The sequence below is a fragment of the Scylla paramamosain genome, chromosome 2 (genome assembly GCF_035594125.1).
Source record: "Scylla paramamosain isolate STU-SP2022 chromosome 2, ASM3559412v1, whole genome shotgun sequence".
Lineage (NCBI taxonomy): Eukaryota > Metazoa > Arthropoda > Malacostraca > Decapoda > Portunidae > Scylla > Scylla paramamosain.
In genome coordinates, this window is record NC_087152.1 from 25,244,288 (window position 1) to 25,264,002 (window position 19,715).

Here is a 19,715-nt window from a genome sequence, read left to right on the forward strand (position 1 = left end):
GTTAACTGACAGATAGAAAAGCAGATAGATAGTTTATTGATCATCACACACACACACACACACACACACACACACACACACACACACACATAGACAAATAAAAGGAAGGTTTAGTTAACAGATTCAGTTATACAGACAGACTGATTGATAGATAGATAGGTAGGTAGGTAGACAAACAGGTAGACATACTGTAGATAGATAGATAGATAGATAGATAGATAGATAGATAGATAGATAGATAGGTAAATAGATTAATAGATAGGTAAATAGGTACAGATAGATAATTTATTGATAGAGATAATTTACTGACCATCACACATACACACACACACACACACACACACACACACACACACACAGAGACAAATAAAGGAAGGATTAGTTATATTGTCATTATTATCATTATCAATGAATTAATTATAATACTACTAATGATAATAATACTGCTATTATCATGAATAACAGTAATAATGACACTACTACCACTACCACCACCACCACTACTCACTGTGGGGCAGGGCTGGTGCCACACAGGTTATGGCTGTGGTGCTGTCGCTGCTCACAAGGTCACAGGGCAGGTCACACAAGGTCACCAAGGAGCCGCCATCTGGGTCAAAGCCCTGACCTGCCAGCATGATCCTAGCACCCCCAAAGCTCCCTGTGTAAGGTCAGTCAGAGTCAGGGGGATGAGACAGACACACAGACACACAAACACAGAGACAGACAAACAGGTTGCGACAGATGGACAGACAGAGACAGGCAGAAGGATACAGTATAATCAGGAACAGACAGAAAGATAGACAAGACGGCAGAGACATATAAGTAGAGACAGACAGACAGGCAGAGACAGACATGCAGAGAGAGAGAGAGAGAGAGAGAGAGAGAGAGAGAGAGAGAGAGAGAGAGAGAGAGAGAGAGAGAGAGAGAGAGAGAGAGAGAGAGAGAGAGAGAGAGAGAGAGAGAGAGAAGCAGATAGATAGATACAGACAGACAGGCAGGCAAAGAGAGGTACAAAACACACACACACACACACACACACACACACACACACACACACACACACACACACACCTGAGGAGGGAGTGAGTGAGGTGAGAGAGAAGATGAGGGAGATGGACAAGTTGCTGGAGTCTCCATACACTGCATCCCTCACAACCACCTCATGTTTCCCTCCTCCAAGTGCTGGGACCTGTCTCCACCACCACCACCACCACCACCAGGGAAAGAAAGAAAAAAGAGCATTAAACATTCTTCCTAATTCAAAAAATTTTTCCTAACCCAAATCTATCATTGCTTAATTCATCGTCTCATTCAGTAATGTTACTTTTCCTGTCACTCACTCATTTGCAGAACTACATCTATTTCCTCTACTATTATTATTACTCAGTTCCCTCTCACTTTCCCCCCCAAGCTGCCTCACACTCCCTCATGGCACTCATCAGTCTCTTCCCTGCAGCACTTCCCCTCAATCCCCCTGAATCACGATGCACTGGAGGGAGGTGGGGGAAGCAGGGGAGACCAGGCCACACCTTTTGCCCCCCACGGTGACCTCAGGAGTGCCCCCGGACAGAGTGAAGCCAGTGCCATCCAGTGTGAGGGTGGTGCTGCTCACCACATCAGTAGAGGGCCTGGCAGGAGAGTAAGGGGGTAGTGTGAGGTTGAGAGGGAAGGGGGGTAGGGTGGGGACAGGAGACCAGGGGTGCATTATACGGGAAGTTTCTCTCTAATCCTGCACCCCCGTTCGTTTGGGGCAGTCCATCAGCAGGAAGCAGCAAAAATGGCCAGCCACAGCACTCTTCTTAGCATAAGAGCTCACTGATGACCCTGTACTTGACATTGTGGACATTATTTATAGAAGAAATGAAGTTTTAAGGAGGCAAGAGGAGGAGAGAGAAGAGAGCCCACAGAGTCCTATGAGAGTCAGGGATTATGCTTGTTTATCAAAAGTAGTTTGTGTTACATATGTGGTCAAGGTGTCGCGATTCTACCACTCCAAAGTTGCTTTTTTTTTTTTTTTTTCGTTAGACTCCCTCCAAACTAAGCCTTGAGGCCAGCATGCATGCTCTGGCTGGCCTGTCCAGTGGCCTGAACAGGCTGGCCCCACAAAATAGTTACTCATACAGGAATCAGGCCACCTGAAGGGCCACACTCAGTTCTGCTTAGTGCCCAGACACTGTTGTGGAAGGTTGGCAGGCTGGCTGCTCTGCTCCACGCTGATGAACTGGAATGGCTGGCTCTGGCTCTGCCTCTGGCCTTGGCTACATTAATTATGACATTATCAACCTGTTGGCTTCATTAAGGGATAATCCCATCCTATGCCCCTATAATTTCATTTGGGCCAACAGCAAGCTCTGATGTGTGAAAGCAAGCCAAGTGAGTGCAGGCTATGTATTGAGAACAACAAACACACTTCTTGCCACTACATCACAGACTGTGTTAAAGCACGACAATTCTGAAGAACTGGTGTGAGTGACATGCCCTCCATAGTGGAACACTTGGTTGACCTGTGAGTCTTGAGGCAAGTGAAGACTGCTGATCCAAAATTCCTACAAGCTAGATAATGAACAAAGTGAGCACTAACATTATGTTGTCATTGTTATTATTATTGTCACTATAATTATTAGGTAGTATTATTACTATCAATATTAGTAGTATTAGTATCACTGTCATTATTATTACTATCATCATTCATCTTATTTGTTGTTGTCTCAAAGACCCATTCTATTTCATCGCAACATTAATTTACAATACTTCCAAACTGGGGGCCACCTCACGTGCAGTGTCTTAACAACAGTCCTTTGTTGAACTTTTTTCATGTAAGAGGGACACGGGCCAATGGCAACAAAAACCCAATTAAAAAAAAAAAAATCCACCGAGATGCAAGTCCCCAAACAGGGTCCAAAGCAGTGATCAAAAATTGAAGGATAAGTGTGTTGAAACTTCCCTCTTGAAGGAGTTCAAGTCACAGGAAGGTGGAAATACAGAAGCAGGTAGGGAGTTCCAGAGTTTACCAGAGACAGGGATGAATGATAAGATTACTGGTTAACTCTTGCATTAGAGAGGTGGACAGAGTAGGGGTGAGAAAAAGAAGGTCTTGTGCAACAAGGCTGCAGTAGGAGGGGAGGCATGCAGCTAGCAAGATCAGAAGAACAGTTAGCATGAAAATGGTGATAGAAGATAGCAAGAGATGCAACATTGCAGCAGTGAGTAAGAGGCTGAAGACAGTCAGTTATTGAGGAGTTGATGAGACAAAAAGCTTTTGATTCAACCCTGTCTAGAAGAGCATAATCCATAGAAACGCATAATCCATACATGGATGGATAGGGCCTCTGTACAGAGCAGCTGGAAGGGTGAGAAAAACTGGTGATGTCTCAGAACGCCTAACTTCATAGAGGCTGTTTTAGCTAGGGATGAGATGTGAAGATTCCAGTCTAGATTATAAGAAAAGGACAGACCGAGGATGTTCAATGTAGGAGAGGGGAACAGTTATGTGCCATTGACGAAGATGGGATATTTGTCTGGAAGGTTGTGTTGAGTTGGTAGATGGAAGAATTGAGTTTTTGAGGCATTGAACAATACTAAGTTTGCTCTGTCAAAATCAGAAATTTCAGAGAAATCAGACGACAGGTGTTCTGTGGTTTCCTTTTGTGACCTGTTTACTTCCTGAAGGGTTGGACATCTATGAAAAGACGCGTAAAAGTGCAGGGTGGTATCATCATCATATGAGTGGATAGGACGAGAAGTTTGGTTTAGAAGATCATTGATGAATAATAGGAAGAGAATATGTGATAGGACAGAACCCTGAGGAACACCACTGTTAATAGATTTAGAAGAACAGTGACCATCTACCACAGCAGCAACAGAACGGTTAGGAAGGAAACTTAAGATGAAGTTGCTGAGAAAAGGATAGAAGCCGTAGGAGGGCAGTTTGGAAATCAAAGCTTTGTGTCAGACTCTATCAAAAGCTTTTGATATGTCTAAGGCAACAGCAAAAGTTTCTCTAAAATCTCTAAAAGAGATGACCAAGACTCAGTAAGAAAAGCCAGAAGAAGTAGAGCAGCCTTGACAGAACCCATACTGGTGATCAGATAGAAAGTTGTGAAGTGAAAGATGTTTAAGAATCTTCCTGTTGAGGAAAGATTAAAAAATTTTAGATAGGCAGGAAATTAAAGCAATAGGATGGTAGTTTGAGGGATTAGAGCGGTCACCCTTTTTAGGAACATGCTGAATGTAGGCAAACTTCCAGCAAGAAGGAGAGGTATATGTTGACAGATGGAGTTGAAAGAGTTTGACTAGGCAAGGTGCAAGCACGGAGGCACGGTTTCGGAGAACAATAGGAGGGACCCCATCAGGTCCATAAGCCTTCTGAGGGTTTAGGCCAGCGAAGGCATGGAAAACATCGTTGTGAAGGATTTTAATAGGTAACACAAAGTAGTCAGAAGGTGGAGGAGAGGGAGGAACAGGCACTGAATCATTCAAGGTAGAGTTTTTAGCAAAGGTTTGAGGAAAGAGTTCAGCTTTAGAAATAGATGAGATCAGAGTGGTGCCATCTGGTTGAAATAAAAGAGAGAAAGATGAAGAAGCAAAGTTATGGGAGATGTGTTTGGTTAGGTGCCAGAGGTTAGGTGCCAGTCATGAGGGGAGTTAGATCTTGAAAAATTTTGACACTTTCTATTTATGAAGGAGTTTTTGGCTTGTTGGAGAAAAGACTTTGCATGGTTCCAGGCAGAAATATAAAGTGCATGAGATTCTGGTGATGGAAGGCTCAAGTACCTATTGTTACCCATCTCTCTATCATGTATAGCACAAGAACAGGCTGTGTTAAACCAAGGTTTGGAAGGTTTAGGTCGAGAAAAAGAGAGAGGAATGTACGCTTTCATGCCAGACACTATCACCTCTGTTATGTACTCAGCACACAGAGACAGTCTGTGACATGGAAGCAGTAGTCATTCCAAGGAAAATCAGCAAAACACCTCCTCAGGCCCCCTAACTAGCAGAAGCAAAATGTCAGAGGCACCTCTGCTTAGGGGGATCCTGAGGAGGGATTGGAGCAATAGGATGAGATACAGAAGTGAGATTGTGATCAGAGGAGCCCAACAGAAAAGATAGGGTAACAGCATAAGCAGATGGATTAGAAGTCAGGAAAAGGTCAAGAATGTTGGGCATATCTCCAAGACAGTCAGGAATACAAGTAGGATGTTGCTCTAGGTCGTGGAGAATGGTAAAGTTGAAGGCTAGTTCACCAGGATGATCAGTGAAAGGAGAGGAAAGCCAAAGCTGGTGGTGAACATTGAAGTCTCCAAGAATGGAGATCTCTGCAAAAGGGAAGAGTGTCAGAATGTGCTCCATTTTGGAAGTTAGTCAAAGAATTTCTTATAGTCAGAGAAGTTAGATGAGAGGTATACAGCACAGATAAATTTAGTTTGAATGACTCTGTGGTTGAAGCCAGATGGTGGAAAATTCAGAAGATTCAAGAGTGTGGCAATTCACCTAGTGAAGACTGAATTGTCTTTGCCAACACAAAGACCCAGCTCAGGAGTGATCCTGCGCCACCTGCAACATCAAGATCTGAGGTCACTGGGTAAATGAGGTGGTGGGGGTGCTGGCCAACACAATCACTTTGAACATGATGATAAATATTTGTTCTCATTGAAATTAGTGAACATATTTAATAATGATAATATTAATAATGCATTACTGTTATTATTATTATTATTATCATCAGCATCATTATCATCATCATCATTATCATCATTATTATTATTATTATATTATTATTATTATTATTATTATTATTATTATCATTATTATTATTATTATTATCAGTTGTAGTAGTAGTACCATCATTATTATTATTATTATCATTATTATTATTATTATTATTATTATTATTGTTATTATTATTATTATTATCATTATTATTATTATTATTATTATTATAAACAAAACACCAGTGATACAGAAGATGTGTGTGTTTGTGTGTGTGTGTGTGTGTGTGTGTGTGTGTGTGTGTGTGTGTGTGTGTGTGTGTGTGTGTGTGTGTATGGTGAAGTGGGGTGCATGGCATCAAGACTCACGTGACAGAGAGAAGCATGGGGGTGACGGCTGCAGTGTAGGTGAATGCTTTGGCAGCCATCACATTCTCACTGCAGGCCACACTGACCACCACCGCTGCCTCCCCCTCAATGCCAGGTGGCAGGCGGCAGGAGATGGTGTTGGCACTCTCCTGCAGCATGGGGCACTCAGCACCACCAACCACCACCATCATGTACCCGGGAATGAACCCCGAGCTGTTCCCCACCAGCACCGCACCTCTGTTGATGCTGCCGGACTGAGGTGTTAGGGCAGAGGCCACGGGCAGGGTAGTGGAGGACACCTTGTTGCCCACAACTGCCCTAGCCCCAGCCACGGTCACCATGGGTCTGTAGGAGCCTGCGGACAGGCCGGCTGCTGTGCAGGACACTTTGGTGGGGGTGAGAGAGGTGATGGTGCAGGAGTAGGAGGTGGGATGGTCCTCTGTTGAGTGACTCTGTTGTGGGTGTCTCTCCTGGGGGTTGTGGTCCAGTATGTGGGGAAGAGGGCCAATGCCAGCCATGCGCCAGGCACCCAGCTGCACCGTCTCCTCAAAGGTGGCTGCCCCGGTGCCGGTGAAGCTACCCTAGAAGCCCCAAGGGGCCTCCAGCACATCCACCAGGGACAGCCTCGCCTTCTGCCCCAGGCCATGCAGGTACTTACCACTGAGCACGTTATCCTCATCCTCGGCCACTGTCTCCACCAGGCGGTCCATCTCATCACCTGCCTCCACACCCAGGAAGTCCTCAACCTCATCCTTCAGCACCACCACCACCAATCTTCCCTTTCTTCCACCATCAAGTCTTCCTTCTCCTCCTCCTGAGGCACCTCTCGGCAGCCACGGGGGACCGACTGTTGCACCAGAGTGATGGTGACCTTGGTGTTGTCACTGCCAAAGTTGTGGCCAGACAATGTTGCTTCCTCGCCCTGCACTGCCATGCTGGTGACCACAGGGGTGAGTGCCTCACTGTAGGTGAAGGTAAGGGTGTCCATCTTGGCCGGCACCTGCAGGAGATTTTCTTTTAAGCTTTTTAAGATTTAGTCACTCAAAAGACACCAAATTACCATATTATGGTTTGAGACGAGAAAAGGAGTTTATATAGTCTTTTGCCAAGACACTGTTGATGTTGGATACACATCTAGTCTTAGATATGGTGACAGACTTAAATAATTCACTCATCTTGATCATTCTGCACTGAAAGGAAGATGTGCCATGTGGTAATACAGTAATGCACACATGAGTACCACGGCCAACAGTGCCTCACCACACATCCAGGCAGCAGCTCTGACTCAGTACTCTGCTGTGTTCCTCTTGCCTCAAGTTTAGAGTGAAGACAAGTGTTCTTTAAACTTCATGTATGCACACACACTCACACACACACAGTCTTAGACACACCTCCACACACCTATCAGTGCACCAAGGCCTTCTCTCAGCACCTCAGGAATAGAAATAAAACACTATGACATAGTACTGACACCAGTGCCGTCACCACCCCATGCAAAACTAATGACGGCGAAAGTGGCTCACAAGACACAAGTGGCTCACAAGACAACACTCACTCATCTGTCACTGCCCCCCACAAGAGTAATGGTGATGCAAGCAGTCCAGCCTCACAAGACAACCCTCATTCAGCTGTTCAGAATGACAACACATGTGCAGCCAAAACCATCCCCTTGTGCTTTGGCCCAACACATCACTCACTTTGCTGTTAAGGAGTAATGACTGGGATCATAATTCACTGGTTAATAAAAAATTATAGAACTTTTAGAGCTGTGTTTATGGCGTGCCCCACTCAAACCCTTGGGCCAACCACTAGGTAATTTGACTTGAGGAATGAGAGTGAAGTAGCAGTACTTGGTGAGCAGAAAGACTTCACAGCTCTAACGTAACTCATAAATAGTGAGAAGCTGGCTTACAACAACTCTACACACACACACACACACACACACACACACACACACACACACACACACACACACACACACACACACACACACACACACAGGTCACAAGCAGCAGCTGAAGAAATATTAGGCAAAGTTTAGAAATTGGCCAGAGTTGAAGAGTACAACCAAGTGTGGATGAAAAAGATAGGACCAGAGAAGAGAGAGCTACTATAAATGAACTAAGAAGAGAATTAAATAAAAAAAAAAAAAAAAAAAAAAACGAAAAAAGACCAGAAGTGGAGAAGAGGTTCTATTGAAGGGTCACAGACATGAGGCTGAGAAAGTGGTAGAGGAAAGAGGACAATGCATAAGGGGAGGTTTAAAAGTGGAGTATACTAACTTAAATGGTCTGATACCAGTAGTGTTGAAAGTTAGAGACTGTTTAAGAGAGAAGAGAAGCCAGATATCATGGCAATTGTTGAAACAAAACTGGAGAGTGATGTGGACGTTTTAGATATTGGTGATGGAAATTACAACCTCTGGATGAGAAATAAAAGATTTAAGCAGGGTTTAGGTGTGATGCTCCTAATTAGACAAGGATTGACAGTGAAATCTACTACATGTGGGGAGGGGAAGGCAGAGGTACTGAAAATAGCCTTAAAAAGAAATGTGGGAAGATGCCAAAATACTGCAGTGACCTATGTTTCCCTTATTCCAACTCAAGGGGTGAGGAAGAATACAAGAGAATGCTGAAAGACATAAAGGCATGTTTATCCAAGTTGCTGTATGAAAATGAGGTGAACTAGTGACAGGAGACTTTAACTGTAAAGAGATATCTTGGGAAAATTGGACCACATAATGTAGCAAGTCATCACAGGAGGACCAAATTACTGGAGTTGGCTGTTGAGAATATTCTGATGTAGTGGGTTAAATAAGACACAAAATTCAGAGAAAATGAAATACTGTCAAAGCTGGATCTAATTTTTATGAAGAAACAAGCCATAATAGAGGATTTAAAACACACAAAAAAATAGATAAAAGTGACTATGCATTGATTCAGTTCTTAGTAATGAATAAAAACATAGATATGAGAAAAGACCACAGGAGAGAATGGTTGAACTGCAGTGAGACAAATTTTGGACAGCTTAGGAAGTATTTCATTGAAATGGATTGGAACAAAGTATTTCAAATGGGTGATATAGAAGGAGAGTGGACCACCTTCCTGAACATTTATAATAAAGGAGAGGGGAAATGGACACCTATGAAATCAACAGAAAACCTTTTTAAGAAGGATTGGAGTAACAAGAGATGTGCTACAGCTAGACTGGAGACAGAAAAAAGCATGGAATGTGGAAGAAATATAAGAGACATGACTTGTGGACCAATTATATAAGAAAGAGGAATGAATATGTTAAAATACACAGAGATGAGTAAAATTATGAAAAGAATGTTGTGCATAAATGCAAAGACCAACCAAAACTGTTTTAAAAATTTATGAATGGAAAATTGAGGAGTAAAGAAGACATCAGCTGAGCAATAGTTGGAGAAGAAATGGTCGAAGACCCAAAAGAGATGGCTGAAGTGTTCAACAGACACTTCCACTCACTGCTTACTAAAGAAAATTATTTTAGGGAAGAAAGGATAGTGATGGAAAATGGGACTGGTCTGAAAGAGGTAGTAACATCAACAGAAGAAGTAAAGAATATATTGGAAGAGCTGGGTGTATGGAAAGCAATGGGACCTGATAGTCTGTCAAGCTGGATTCTAAAGAAGTGTAGCCCAAAACTAGCTAAGGTGATACACAATATAATTAGCACCACCCTGTTGGAAGGAAAAGTACCCAAAGATTGGAAATAGGCGAATATTACCCAATTCACAAGGCTGGAAGTAAAGGAGACTCATTTAACAATAGACCAGTATTGCTGACAAGTGTGGTACCAAAGATCTGCAAAAAGATCATCAAGAACAGATGGGTGAAATGCCTGGAAGACAACAATGTGATAACAGACAGACAATTTGGATTCAGAGAAGGAAGATCTTGTGTAACAAATTTGATAAGCTTCTACACAAGAGTAATGGACATAGTGCAAGAGAGAGATGGATGGACTGACTGCATGTACTTAGACCTGCAAAACGCATTATACAAAGTACCATACAGAAGGCTAATATGGATAACTGAAAAATATAGGAAGATTGGGAGGATCGTTATTAAAAATGCATGACCAACTTCTTGACGGAGAGATAAATGAGGACAGTAATCAGAGGCAATAAGTCAAAGTGGAAACCAGTAATAAGTGAAGTTCTGCAATATATGTAAATGACATGATGGAAGGAATGACAAGCCACATGAGTCTCTTTGCTGATGATGCTAAGATTATGAGAAAAGTAACAAATGAAAAAGACTGCAAAGCTCTGAATCAAGACCTAATTAAGATAAATAAATGATTGTTGAGATGGAACATGGAGTTTAATGCCAAGAAATGTAGTGTGGTGAAGTTTGGAAAAAGTGCGAGAAAAACAGAAGGCATCTACTATTTGGGAAATGAGAAAATTACTATAAGATCAGAGAAAAAGATCTGGGAGCAATCATTTCTAATAAAGTGTCATTTGTGAAACATGTAAACAAGATCACTGGATAAACATGCAATCTGCTGAGAAACATGAAGATGGCATTCACCGACAATGAAGATGATATGATAAAAGAAAAATTGTAAACAACAATGACACATCCAGGACTGGAGTATGCAGCATTAGTGTGCTCACCAAGTTTGACGAAGGATATCAGGAAGCTAGAAAGAATTGAGAGAGCTGCAACTAAAATCCCTACAAGCCTAAGAGGGCATAGTTATGAAGAGAAGTTTATGAGATTGGGCCCAACTACACTACAAAAAAGGAGGGAAAGAGGTGATTTGATAGCACTATACAGAATATTGGAAGGGATGAAAAAATTGGGCAGGGATAATCTTGTGATATCTGATAAGAGAGATACCAGAGGACATGGAAGGAAATTGATAAGGAGTGTTTGCAGAAGAGACATCAAGAAACATAGCTTTCCCCACAGGAGCATAGCAGTGTGGAATTCATTTATTGATGAGACTGTGTGCCAAGACAGTCCATAAATTTAAAGAAAATCTGGATAAAAGTCGATATGGAGATGGAACAGCATGAGCCTAGTGTGCCTCTTGTCCTGTATTTCACAACTAGGTAAATACACACACACAGTCTTGGCTGCACCTTCACACATCCATCTGTGCACCAAGGCCTTCTTTCAGCACCTCAGGATAAGAAAGAAAACAGACCCTACACACACACACACACACACACACACACACACACACACAATAAAAGAACAGAAGAAAGAGACCTTGGTGTAATTATTACTGACAAGCTGTCACCAGAAACACATGAACAAGGTAAGAGGTGAAACCTATTAACACTGAAAAACATAAGAACAGCATTTGCACATCTGGATGAGGAAATGATAAAAAAAAAAATTATTGTGACCATGATACACCCAGGATTGGAGTATGTAGCTGTGGTATGGTCACCTAATACCAAGAAATCTATAAGAAAATAGGAAGAGTAGCAACAGTCACCTCCAAGTTTGGAGGATCTAATGTATGAAGAAAGAATGTCTAAATCGTGTCTTATAACATTAGAACAGAGAAGAGAGAGAGGTGATCTGATCATACTATACAGAATGATGACTGAAATGAAAAACTTGGATAGGAAGGACTTGGTGATGTGGGATACAAAAGGCTCAAGGGTACATGGCAGAAAACTTAAAAAAGATGCATGTAGAAGAGATGTTAAGAAAATAGCTTCTCACATAGAACTGTGGAGGTCTGGAATGATTTGGACAAAGAAGTCATTGATACAAATACAATACATAAATTTAAGACAAAGTTAGATAAAAATAGATATGGAGACAGGATAGCACAAGCAAAGCTCTTTCCTGCATGTCACACAAACACACACACACACACACACACACACACACACACACACAAAGAGGCTAAAGGGAAAAATTAATCAAGAACAAAAGAAAAGACTAAACTTTTTTTGGAGTTTTGGAGAGTTTTTGGAGGCAGAGTTACGAGTAAAAAAGGAAAAGGAATAAATTAAAGTAAAAGAAAAAAATTGCAAAAATGAAGGACTGAATGTGATGTACACCAACACAGACGGACTGTTACACAGGACACTGGAATTATAAGACTATTTAAAAGAAAAAGAATCTGAAGATAGCGTGTTTAACGGAAATAAAGCTACAAGAAGAAAATCAGACTATCATTAACAACAACTACAATATGTGGAGAAGAGACAGGATTGGCAAAGGAGGGGGAGGTGTAATGATAATGACAAGAAATGAGGTGAAGACAAAAATAATGAAATATGGGGAAGGAAAAGCAGAAATAGTGACTGTTAACTTGGAGGATAATCATGGAGAAATACTGATGGTAATAACAACCCACGTACCACCCAAAACAAATTCTTGGAGCAAGGAAGGCTGTGAGAAAATAATAGAAGATACCACTCAGCATTTGAGTAAATTAATCAAAAGTAATAAAACAGAATTATTGGTTGGTGACTTCAATTGCAAAGAAATAAATTAGGAAACATTCAAGGCATGAGGAAACAAGACTGCATGGTGAGAAAGATTTCTGAAGCTGACTATAGAAAACACAATGATGCAATGGGTGACCAAAAATACAAGATATATAAGAGATGATGAACCAACAAGACTTGACTTAATATTAACAAAAGGAATTGACCTAACTAAAGAAATTATACATGTCCCCCATGGAAAAAAGTGACCATATAATGATAGAAATAGAGACTGACAGTGATGTCAGTGCAGAGGATGAATCCTACAAACAAAACAGGAGAAACTATGGAAAAGCTAACGTAAATATCTTACGAGATTCTATGAAGCAAAGGACAGGAGAAAGCTGAAGAGAGCAAATTATATGCAAGGCAATATAAGACTATATGAGGCAGGAGTGAATAAATATGTCCCACTATACAAACCTAAAGAAAAAGGAAAACTGGTGTAGTTAACGCAAGATGTGCAAGAGCAAAGAGAAAAGAGATGAAGCATGGATAACAACGAAAAGAAGTGGAAACCAAAAAAATAAAGACTTTAAGATAGCAAGAAATAAATATGTGTAAATAAGGAGAGGGGAAGAAAAAGGATATGTAAAAGATGCACTTGAGAAGTGCAAGGACAAACCAAAACTATTCTAGATTCATAAATGGAAAAATTAAACTCAAAGAAAAACTAGAACAGTTGAAGGATGGACATGAAACATATGAAGACCCAAAAGACATGAGTAAATTGCTAAACAAAAAGTTCCACCAAGTTTTCACAAAAGAATCAGAATTTAAAGAACCACAAGATGTGAGCACAAAAGAACAAATGTGGGAAATTACAGTAATCAAAGAACTTTATTAAATGGTTGAGGAACTGGGAGAAAAGCAACAGGACCAGATGGAGTATCAGGTTTCATTTTAACAGGAAACAGTTAATTGAACCAGTATATGACATAATAAAATGCTCAGTATCAATTGGAAGAGTGCCTAAGGAATGGAAGAGAACAGGTATAGTGCCAATTTATAAATGTGGAAAAAAAGAAGAGCCATTAAACTACAGACCAGTATCAATGACCAGCATAGTATGCAAGATCTGTGAAAGAGTGATGCAGAAGCAGTGGACAAAACTTCTAGAGAACATGATATAATATCAGAAAAGCAGTATGGCTTTAGATAAAAACAATCATGTGTAATAAATCTGATCAGCTTCTATTCAAGAGTGACTGATATAATGCAGGAGAGGGATGGATGAGTAGACTGTGTGCATTTAGATCTAAAAAAAAAAAAAAGCTTTTGACAAAGCTCCCCACAACAGGCTACTATGGAAGCTAGAAAATGTTGGAGAATTAAATGGAAAAATAATAAACTGGATGGAAAGCTACTTAAAGGGAAGAGAAATGAGAATGGCAGTAAAGGATGTGAAAGTCAAAATGGAGAAAAGTAGATAGTGGAGTACCACAAGGATCAGTGCTGGCACCAATACTTTTCCTTATCTACACCAGTGATATGCCAGAAGGAGTAATGAGTTACACAAATTTGTTTGCAGATGATGCAAAATTACAAAAACATATGAAAGACTGAAAATCTACAAGAGGATCTGAATAAAATCTGGGACTGGAGCAAGAAATGTGAGATGGAGTTTAATATGAAAAAATGTCATGTAATGTAAGTGGGAAAAAGTGAAAAGAGACCAAAATGGATCTAGAAAATGGGAAATGCAGAAATAATAAAAGTACAAGAAGAGAAAGATCTGGTAGTGAATATACAGGACAGACAATAATCAGAGATGCACATACAGAAGATGTTCAGAGATACATATAGAATGATGAGAAATATTAAAACAGCATTCCACTACATGGATAAAGGTATGAAGAGAAAGATAATTACCACTATGATTTGACCAAAGCTGGAATATGCTAAATCAGTGTAGTCTTCCCACAAGATGAAACATGTCAAAGAAATAGAAAGAATACAAAGGATGGCAATGAAGATGGTTCCAGAACTGGAAGAATTAACGTATGAAGACAAGTTAATGAAGATAAATCTGCCACATTGGAACAAAGAAGAGAACAGGAAGACTTAATAACTATATATAAATTGTGGAATTGAATGGAAGAAATTGATAATGAGAAACTGCTGCTAAGAGAAGTAGAAAATACCAGATACACACGAGGCCACAGCAAAAAAATAAAAAAAGAAAGATGCTTGAATAACATAAAGAAACAGTTTCCAACAAAGAAATCCAGAAGTATGGAACAAGCTCAGTGAGGAGGTAGTACTGGAAACGAGTGTGTACAACTTTAAGGAACAACTGCACAAGTGTAGATATGGAGACAGGACCACACAAGCATACCTCAGGCCCTGGAAATTACAACTAGGTAAAATATGCACACACATGCAGCCTTGGCTGGAACTCCACACACCCATCAGTGCACCAAAGCTTCTGGCACAAAGCTTTGATTTCCAAACTACCCTCCTACAGCTTCTATCCTTCTCTCTGTAACTTCATCTCAAGTTTCCTTTCTGACTGTTCTATTGCTGCTGTGGTAGACAGTCACTGTTCTTCTCCTAAATCTATTAACAGTGGTGTTCCTCAGGGTTCTGTCCTGTCACCCACTCTCTTCTTATTATTCATTAATGATCTCCTAAACCAAACTTCTTGTCCTATCTACTCCACCGATGATACCACCCTGCACTTTTCCACGTCTTTTCATAGACATCCAACCCTTCAGGAGGTAAACATTTCACGCAGGGAAGCCACAGAACGCTTGACTTCTGATCTTTCTAAAATTTCTGATTGGGGCAGAGCAAACTTGGTATTGTTCAATGCCTTAAAAACTCAATTCCTCCATCTATTAACTCGACACAACCTTCCACACAACTATCCCCCTCTTCTTCAATGACACTCAACTGTCCCCATCTTTTACATTGAACATCCTCAGTCTGTCCTTTACTCATAATCTGAACTGGAAACTTCACATCTCATCTCTAGTTAAAACAGCTTCTATGAAGTTAGGCGTTCTGAGACGTCTCTGCCAGTTTTTCTCACCCCCCAGCTGCTAACTCTGTACAAGGGCCTTATCCGTCCATGTATGGAGTATGCTTCACATGTCTGGAGGGGTTCCACTCATACTGCTCTTCTAGATAGGGTGGAATCAAAAGCTTTTCGTCTCATCAACTCCTCTCCTCTAACTGACTGTCTTCTGCCTCTCTCACCACCGCAATGTTGCATCTCTAGCTGTCTTCTATCGCTATTTTCATGCTAACTGCTCTTCTGATCTTGCAAACTGCATGCCTCCCCTCCTCCCACGGCCTCGCTGCACAAGACTTTCTTCTTTCTCTCACCCATATTCTGTCCACCTCTCTAACACAAGAGTTAACCAGTATTTTCAATCATTCATCCCTTTCTCTGGTGAACTCTGGAACTCCCTGCCTGCTTCTATATTTCTACCTTCCTATGACTTGAATTCCTTCAAGAGGGAGGTTTCAAGGCACTTATTCATCAATTTTTGACTACTGCTTTGACCCTTTTATGGGACTGACATTTCAGTGGGCATTTTTTTTATTGGATTTGTGTTGCCCTTGGCCAGGGTCCATCCTACATAACACACACACACACACACACACACACACACACACACAACACTTACACCGGCCACAGTCAGAGTGAAGGTGGCCACGGTGGCAGAGGTGGAGGGTGGAGTGAGGCAGGTCTGGCCCCCCACCAGCACCACAGGAGAGGCAACCAGACCCTGCAGACCACTTCCACTGATGGTGAGCAGGGTGCTGCCACCCAGGGAGCCTTCCAGGGGACTGAGGGAGGACACCTGCGGCACCATCACCACACGGCCCTCACTACTGTACCCTGCGATGTCTGTCACTGCCATGCCCCTGCAGGTGAGGTGTGGTGAGGCGTGGTGAGGTGTGGTGGTGTGGTGAGGTGCAGTGATGCTGTGGTGGCATGGCAATGCCATGGTGTTGTGTGGTGATGCTCTGGTGGTGTAGTGCAGTAATGTGATGTATGATAGTGTGGTGAGGTGTGGTGGTGCTGTGGTGTAGTGATGCTGCTGTGGTACAAAGCTGTATTTCTGTCATTGAAGCATGTTCCTTTTTTTTTCTCATATCATCTCAAACATCCAGTTTCTCTCATCTGTGCTGACTTGTCTGTCTATCTGTCTGTCTGTATGTTAGCTGCACTCACCTGTTGATTGCCTTGACAGTGATGGGCAGGTATGCACCCGACCTCAGGTTGTCCAGGTCGTCCAGATCGCAGGTCACAGAGGTGTCTGAAGCAGAGGTCACACTACAGGATGCTTCACCAACACTGAGCTCTACCTGGCAGGCCAGGTCACCAAAGCCTGATCCAGTGATGGTGAGAGAGTCGCCGCCCACCACCTGCAGGCCGCTGTGTCAAAGAAAACAGGAAACACTCAGCATGGGGAACCATTATTACTGCCACTGGTGCTGCTATCATTACTACCATTACCATCACTAATGCAAGAGGGACCCTGGCCTGCACCAGCCTGCCCTCACCTCAGGCCCTTCACAGTGTGGGTGGTGGAGGAGGCCAGGGCAGAGACCACAGGTGTGTGACAGGTGTGGAAATGAAAGTACAGGTATCCATTTTCTGGTGTGGTCAGGTCGGGGAGGTCACACCCGTCCAGAGGCATCTCCAGGATGGGGTCACAGCCACTCATGTTGACGACCTGACTCCCGGCAACCTGGTAGGTGGCTTCCTTGTCACCCAGCAGTACGGCCATCCTGAGGGCCTGATGAGGTGGCCGTACCACGTTGACTTGGCCCCGCATCACCACACCACCAGGCAGTGTGGGGCCAGCATAATAGTGGATGCCTTGCTGGGGGAAGGCCACTGTGAAGGAGCCTGTGGGAAAGCAATAGTAGTAATAGTAGTAGTAGTAGTAGTAGTAGTAGTAGTAGTAGTAGTAGTAGTAGTAGTAGTAGTAGTAGTAGTAGTACTGGTGGGAGTAGTAGTAGAAGTAGCAGCAGCAGCAGCAGCAGCAGCAGCAGCAGCAGCAGCAGCAGTAGCAGTAGTAGTAATAGGAATAGTGGTGGTCATGGTGGTATTATTAACAGTAGTAGTAGTAGTGGTGGCAGTATTAGTAGTAGTTTTTCTCACCCCCCCAGCTGCTAACTCTGTACAAGGGCCTTATCCGTCCATGTATGGAGTATGCTTCACATGTCTGGGGGGTTCCACTCATATTGCTCTTCTAGACAGGGTGGAATCAAAAGCTTTTTGTCTCATCAACTCCTCTCCTCTAATTGACTGTCTTCAGCCTCTCACCGCTGCAATGTTGCATCTCTTGTTATCTTCTATCGCTATTTTCATGCTAACTGCTCTTCTGATCTTGCTAACTGCATGCCTCCCCTCCTCCTGCAGCCTTGCTGCACAAGACTTTCTTCTTTCTCTCAACCCTATTCTGTCCACCTCTCTAATGCAAGAGTTAACCAGTATTCTCAATCATTCATTCCTTTCTCTGGTAAACTCTGGAACTCCCTGCCTGCTTCTGTATTTCCACCTTCCTATGACTTGAATTCCTTCAAGAGGGAGGTTTCAAGACACTTATTCATCAATTTTTTACTACTGCTTTGACCCTTTTATGAGACTGGCATTTCAGTGGGCATATTTTTTTATTGGATTTTTGTTGCCCTTAGCCAGTGTCCTTCCTACATAAAAAAAAAACTACTCATATTTCTCCTCCTGCCTATTTCTTTTCATTTTTCTCCGCTCTTCCTCCACTTCCATCCTTCTCTCTCTTCCTTCTTTCTTTTCAATCCATCCTCCTTCCTTTCCTTCCTGTTTACACTTTCCAATCTCTCTCTTTCTCTCCTTGTCACTATCCTTCTATCCCTTCATTTCTCTCACTTCACTTCTGTGCTTTCCTGTCTCAATTTCCCCCTCACCTCATCCCAGTCTCTCTGTCCTTACCTGCAGCAGTCTGTGTCCCTGAGAAGAAGCCAGAACCATCAGCGTCCTCACACTTATCCACAGGGCTAGCCACCTCACACACTCTGTACTGCAGCTGTGAGTTCTCAGACACCTTACTCCACTGCCAGGTTACTGAGTCTCCCTCCACTACCTCCAGCACACGAGGATACCATGATACAGTCTCTGTGAAAATTGAAGGTAATGGGGTTGCTTGAAGTCCACAAATGGTACTAAGATGACTAGGTTTGGTGAGTGAGAGGTGCTTGATAAAGGCTTCATCTGTGTTCATCAGTGTTTCAGCATCTTATCTTGACTGCTTTTAACAGGTTCTGGTGGAAGTTACTGCAGGTTTTCAGAGGCACTTTCGGGATTTTATGGGCAGTTTAACAAGGATAGAGATAGTTTAACTGACTGCACAGGATGTTATTGGAGTTTTCAATGGTGTTTATGCGACTCTAGTGATACTTTAACAGGAATTCTGCATCATCAAGTGTGTGTGTGTGTGTGTGTGTGTGTGTGTGTGTGTGTATGAATCAGCGCCTCACCAGAGCTGGTGCCAACATTCACAATCCTGTGGTTGGTGGTGATGGGCCTGGTGATGCAGGTGAGGGCCTCATCGGAGCACTGCAGCACCTCACACTCATACACCTGGCCCAGCTTCACCTTGAGGCGGGAACAATCCGAGCTGAAGCCTGTGCCGCCCAGCCTGACCAGCGTGCCACCCTTCACTGACCCCTGGGTAGCTGAGGCCGAGGTCACCTGCAGTACGTACTCCATTTCCCTGCCACAACATCGTCACTCTATTATCAGTGAGAGAGAGAGAGAGAGAGAGAGAGAGAGAGAGAGAGAGAGAGAGAGAGAGAGAGAGAGAGAGAGAGAGAGAGAGAGAGAGAGAGAGAGAGAGAGAGAGAGAGAGAGAGAGAGAGAGAGAGAGAGAAACACCCACCTGGCAGCAGCACCAAAGCCATCAGCGGAGAGTACCAGGGTATGAGTGCCAGCCGACAGTGCCGGGGTAAGACAGCTCACGCTGATGTTACTCCAATGAGTCGTATAACACAGCTCTGATCCGATCTGGCGGCATGAGGTCATAGGTCAGGTCAGGGGTATTGGGAAAGTGATAGGTTAGGTCAGGATTACTAGGAAGGTCAGGGGGGGAAGTAGTGACTTTATATCAGTACTAGGGAATTTGGTTGTTGACTCTGAGATGAATGGACATTTC

The 19,715-nt window shown here is 42.7% G+C and overlaps 3 protein-coding genes across 3 annotated transcripts in view; all 3 read right to left on the minus strand.

Annotated features, from left to right (window-relative positions):
- Positions 1-1,054, minus strand: part of LOC135112099 (fibrocystin-L-like) — a 29,989-nt gene extending 28,935 nt beyond the window's left edge. The window contains exon 1 of the mRNA XM_064026115.1: positions 509-1,054. Coding sequence (XP_063882185.1) covers positions 509-635 — 127 coding nt within the window. The 5' untranslated portion in view covers positions 636-1,054. The remainder of the gene's footprint in view (positions 1-508) is intronic.
- LOC135112146 (fibrocystin-L-like) lies at positions 527-6,608 on the minus strand. Its single transcript, XM_064026204.1, has 4 exons — positions 6,078-6,608; positions 1,530-1,628; positions 1,072-1,189; positions 527-658 (listed from the first exon to the last, which is right to left on the minus strand). The coding sequence occupies exons 1-3, from the start codon at positions 6,593-6,595 to the stop codon at positions 1,150-1,152; spliced, it is 657 nt and encodes a 218-aa protein (XP_063882274.1). The 5' UTR covers positions 6,596-6,608; the 3' UTR covers positions 527-658; positions 1,072-1,149.
- Positions 6,609-6,831: 223 nt separating this feature from the next.
- Positions 6,832-19,564, minus strand: LOC135112129 (fibrocystin-L-like). Its single transcript, XM_064026149.1, has 7 exons — positions 19,443-19,564; positions 19,042-19,277; positions 18,497-18,679; positions 17,083-17,431; positions 16,751-16,954; positions 16,200-16,440; positions 6,832-7,077 (listed from the first exon to the last, which is right to left on the minus strand). The coding sequence occupies exons 2-7, from the start codon at positions 19,271-19,273 to the stop codon at positions 6,832-6,834; spliced, it is 1,455 nt and encodes a 484-aa protein (XP_063882219.1). The 5' UTR covers positions 19,274-19,277; positions 19,443-19,564.
- Positions 19,565-19,715: the final 151 nt, after the last annotated feature.

Bases quoted from the DNA above. Each gene is read 5' to 3' on its own strand.
- LOC135112146 (XM_064026204.1), bottom strand. From the start codon at position 6,595: ATGGCTGGCATTGGCCCTCTTCCCCACATACTGGACCACAACCCCCAG. The intron at 1,629-6,077 runs GTGAGTCTTGAT...CTCTCCTGCCAG, and splicing joins CCCATGCTTCTCTCTGTCAC to GCCCTCTACTGATGTGGTGA. The intron at 1,190-1,529 runs GTGTGGCCTGGT...TGGTGGAGACAG, and splicing joins GTCACCGTGGGGGGCAAAAG to GTCCCAGCACTTGGAGGAGG.
- LOC135112129 (XM_064026149.1), bottom strand. From the start codon at position 19,273: ATGGAGTACGTACTGCAGGTGACCTCGGCCTCAGCTACCCAGGGGTCA. The intron at 16,955-17,082 runs GTGAGGGCAGGC...TCTTTGACACAG, and splicing joins CACACTGTGAAGGGCCTGAG to CGGCCTGCAGGTGGTGGGCG. The intron at 7,078-16,199 runs GTAAGTGTTGTG...AATCTCCTGCAG, and splicing joins TCACTCTGACTGTGGCCGGT to GTGCCGGCCAAGATGGACAC.